Genomic DNA, 2,287 nt, shown 5'->3' with positions numbered 1-2,287 from the left:
TTATGTAAATATGAAAATTATATAAAATAATTGATTAGAGAATTTTCGCATTATGTGAGAAAACTCTCTGTGGCAGCGAAAAATTTTCAAATATTTATAAAAAATCGAAATAACCGATTAGTGTAAAAATTTTTGCTTATAATAGAAATGGACATGCAAAAGTTTAAGAATTACAATGATTCGATAGATGATTTTTGAAAATAAATACAAATTTTAACGATTTTAGGAAATTTTTTTTAAAACTCAGTAATAATATTGATAGAAAAACGCGAATAAAAACTAATTCAATTATGAAGTATTATCATATAATGTAAATTTAAATGCTAAAGTATCTAAGTAATAACGTGTAAAAGGAATTTTTTGAAAATCTCTTTTCGTTTATTTAAAATAATTAAAAACATATGAAAACTTACCCACAAATTTGCACTAAATTCTTCTACACTTTTGCGTTTTTATTTATGATGACTTCTATAGGATTCTCAAAATGCTGAGGTAAGGCCACAAGCTATGTTATTCCACACATGTTTATACAACAAATTTCTATACATATATACGTGCATTGTGAAGTGTAATTTTCTAAAAGAAAAAAAGAAAACGAAAAGTGGAGAAAAAAATGTCTGATACTGCTGCTGTTGAAACTAGCGTATCTCCGGTTGTCGCCGCTGCCGCCGCTACTATTACATCGCCGTCGGAAAAAAAGATAAAAAAAAGTTCTGCTGCCGTTAAAAAAGCTAAAAAATCATCGACCGCACCCTCTCATCCACCAACGCAACAAATGGTTGATGCTGCCATTAAAAATTTAAAAGAACGTGGTGGCTCATCTCTATTGGCTATTAAAAAATACATTAACGGAACTTATAAATGCGATTCACAGAAATTGGCTCCTTTCATTAAGAAATATTTAAAAAGTTCAGTTGCAAGTGGAAAATTAATTCAAACAAAAGGTAAAGGTGCATCCGGCTCATTTAAATTATCCGCTGCAGCAACTAAAGATCCTAAAGGAAAAGCGAGTGGTAGTGGTAGTGAAAAGAAAGCTAAAGAAAAGATTGTTTCAGCTGTTGATAAAAAGAAAAAGAAATCCGTAACTGCTACAAAAAAGGGTGCTAGTGCAGTAAGTGAGAAAAAAAGTAGTGCTTCCATGGCTCCTAGTAAGAAAGTGACAGCTGCTGCTGCTGCTGCTACGAAGAAGACTTCCGAAAAGAAGAAATCCGAAAAAGCGAATGTGAAAAATATCAAAAAGGTAGGCACAGTGAAAGCCAAACCGACCAAAGCTGCTATTAAAGCGACCGCAACCAAACCGAAGGCACCAAAAGCGAAAACAGCGACAATTGTAAAACCTAAAAAAGCAACTACAACTGTTGCTGCTAAAAAAACAACTATGAAGAAAATTGCCGTCGGCAAAAAGTAAATTTCTATTTCCATATATTTAGAAATGAAACAAAAGCCCTTTTTAGGGCTACAAATTCTTTTTTCAAGAGATTGAATTTACATGCATATATATATATATTTTTTTACAAGAGAAAAACAGCGCAATTCTATTTAAAAGAAAATATATATATAAAAGAAACCAAACCAAATCTTTATTTATTCTTATTTTCTGTCTCCCTCTTCCTCATTGATTTCGTCTTTCCATTTCTTTCTTTCGAAAAAACATTGAACATGCATTCTATCTCTTTTATGTAAAATTGATTAGGTGGCCCTTAAAAGGGCCGATTTTAATTTTCTTCTCCTAAATTACTTATTTCGAGCTGGTGTATTTGGTGACTGCTTTTGTTCCCTCACTGACAGCATGTTTGGCCAATTCGCCTGGCAATAAAAGACGAACGGCAGTTTGAATTTCACGACTTGTAATAGTTGAACGTTTATTATAATGAGCTAAACGAGATGCTTCGGCAGCGATACGTTCAAAAATGTCATTAACGAAACTATTCATTATACTCATCGCCTTTGATGAAATGCCAGTATCAGGATGAACTTGTTTCAGTACTTTATAAATATAGATAGCATAGCTCTCCTTCCTCTTGCGCTTCTTCTGTTTATCATTTTTTGTAATATTTTTCTGAGCTTTTCCCGCCTTTTTAGCTGCTTTACCACTGGTTTTTGGCGGCATTTTCACTTCACTATTTCCTTTTTGCTTACTTTGTTTTAGATTTCACAAACACTATATGCACTGTTCACACACAATCTGTAAAATTTTTATACAAATGTGGCGGTTAAGTGCTTTTTTATTTACGAATAATTCAGGTATAGAGCATACATCGGTTATATTCGTATATTGTTAAACGAA

The 2,287-nt window shown here is 32.4% G+C and overlaps 2 protein-coding genes across 2 annotated transcripts; one reads left to right on the top strand and one right to left on the bottom strand.

Annotated features, from left to right (window-relative positions):
- Positions 1–507: 507 nt before the first annotated feature.
- On the top strand, positions 508–1,451 carry LOC119643676 (histone H1.2-like). Its single transcript, XM_038043071.1, has one exon. The coding sequence runs from the start codon at positions 614–616 to the stop codon at positions 1,406–1,408; it is 795 nt and encodes a 264-aa protein (XP_037898999.1). The 5' UTR covers positions 508–613; the 3' UTR covers positions 1,409–1,451.
- A 257-nt stretch (positions 1,452–1,708) lies between these two features.
- Positions 1,709–2,155, bottom strand: LOC119643679 (histone H2B). The gene has a single exon (XM_038043075.1). The coding sequence runs from the start codon at positions 2,108–2,110 to the stop codon at positions 1,739–1,741; it is 372 nt and encodes a 123-aa protein (XP_037899003.1). The 5' UTR covers positions 2,111–2,155; the 3' UTR covers positions 1,709–1,738.
- Between the last annotated feature and the right edge of the window lie 132 nt (positions 2,156–2,287).

Source organism: Glossina fuscipes, unplaced genomic scaffold (assembly GCF_014805625.2).
Source record: "Glossina fuscipes isolate IAEA_lab_2018 unplaced genomic scaffold, Yale_Gfus_2 61518, whole genome shotgun sequence".
NCBI classification, from domain to species: Eukaryota; Metazoa; Arthropoda; class Insecta; order Diptera; family Glossinidae; genus Glossina; species Glossina fuscipes.
The sequence above is the reverse complement of the archived record's forward strand: the minus strand, read 5'-3'. Positions and strand labels throughout refer to the sequence as shown.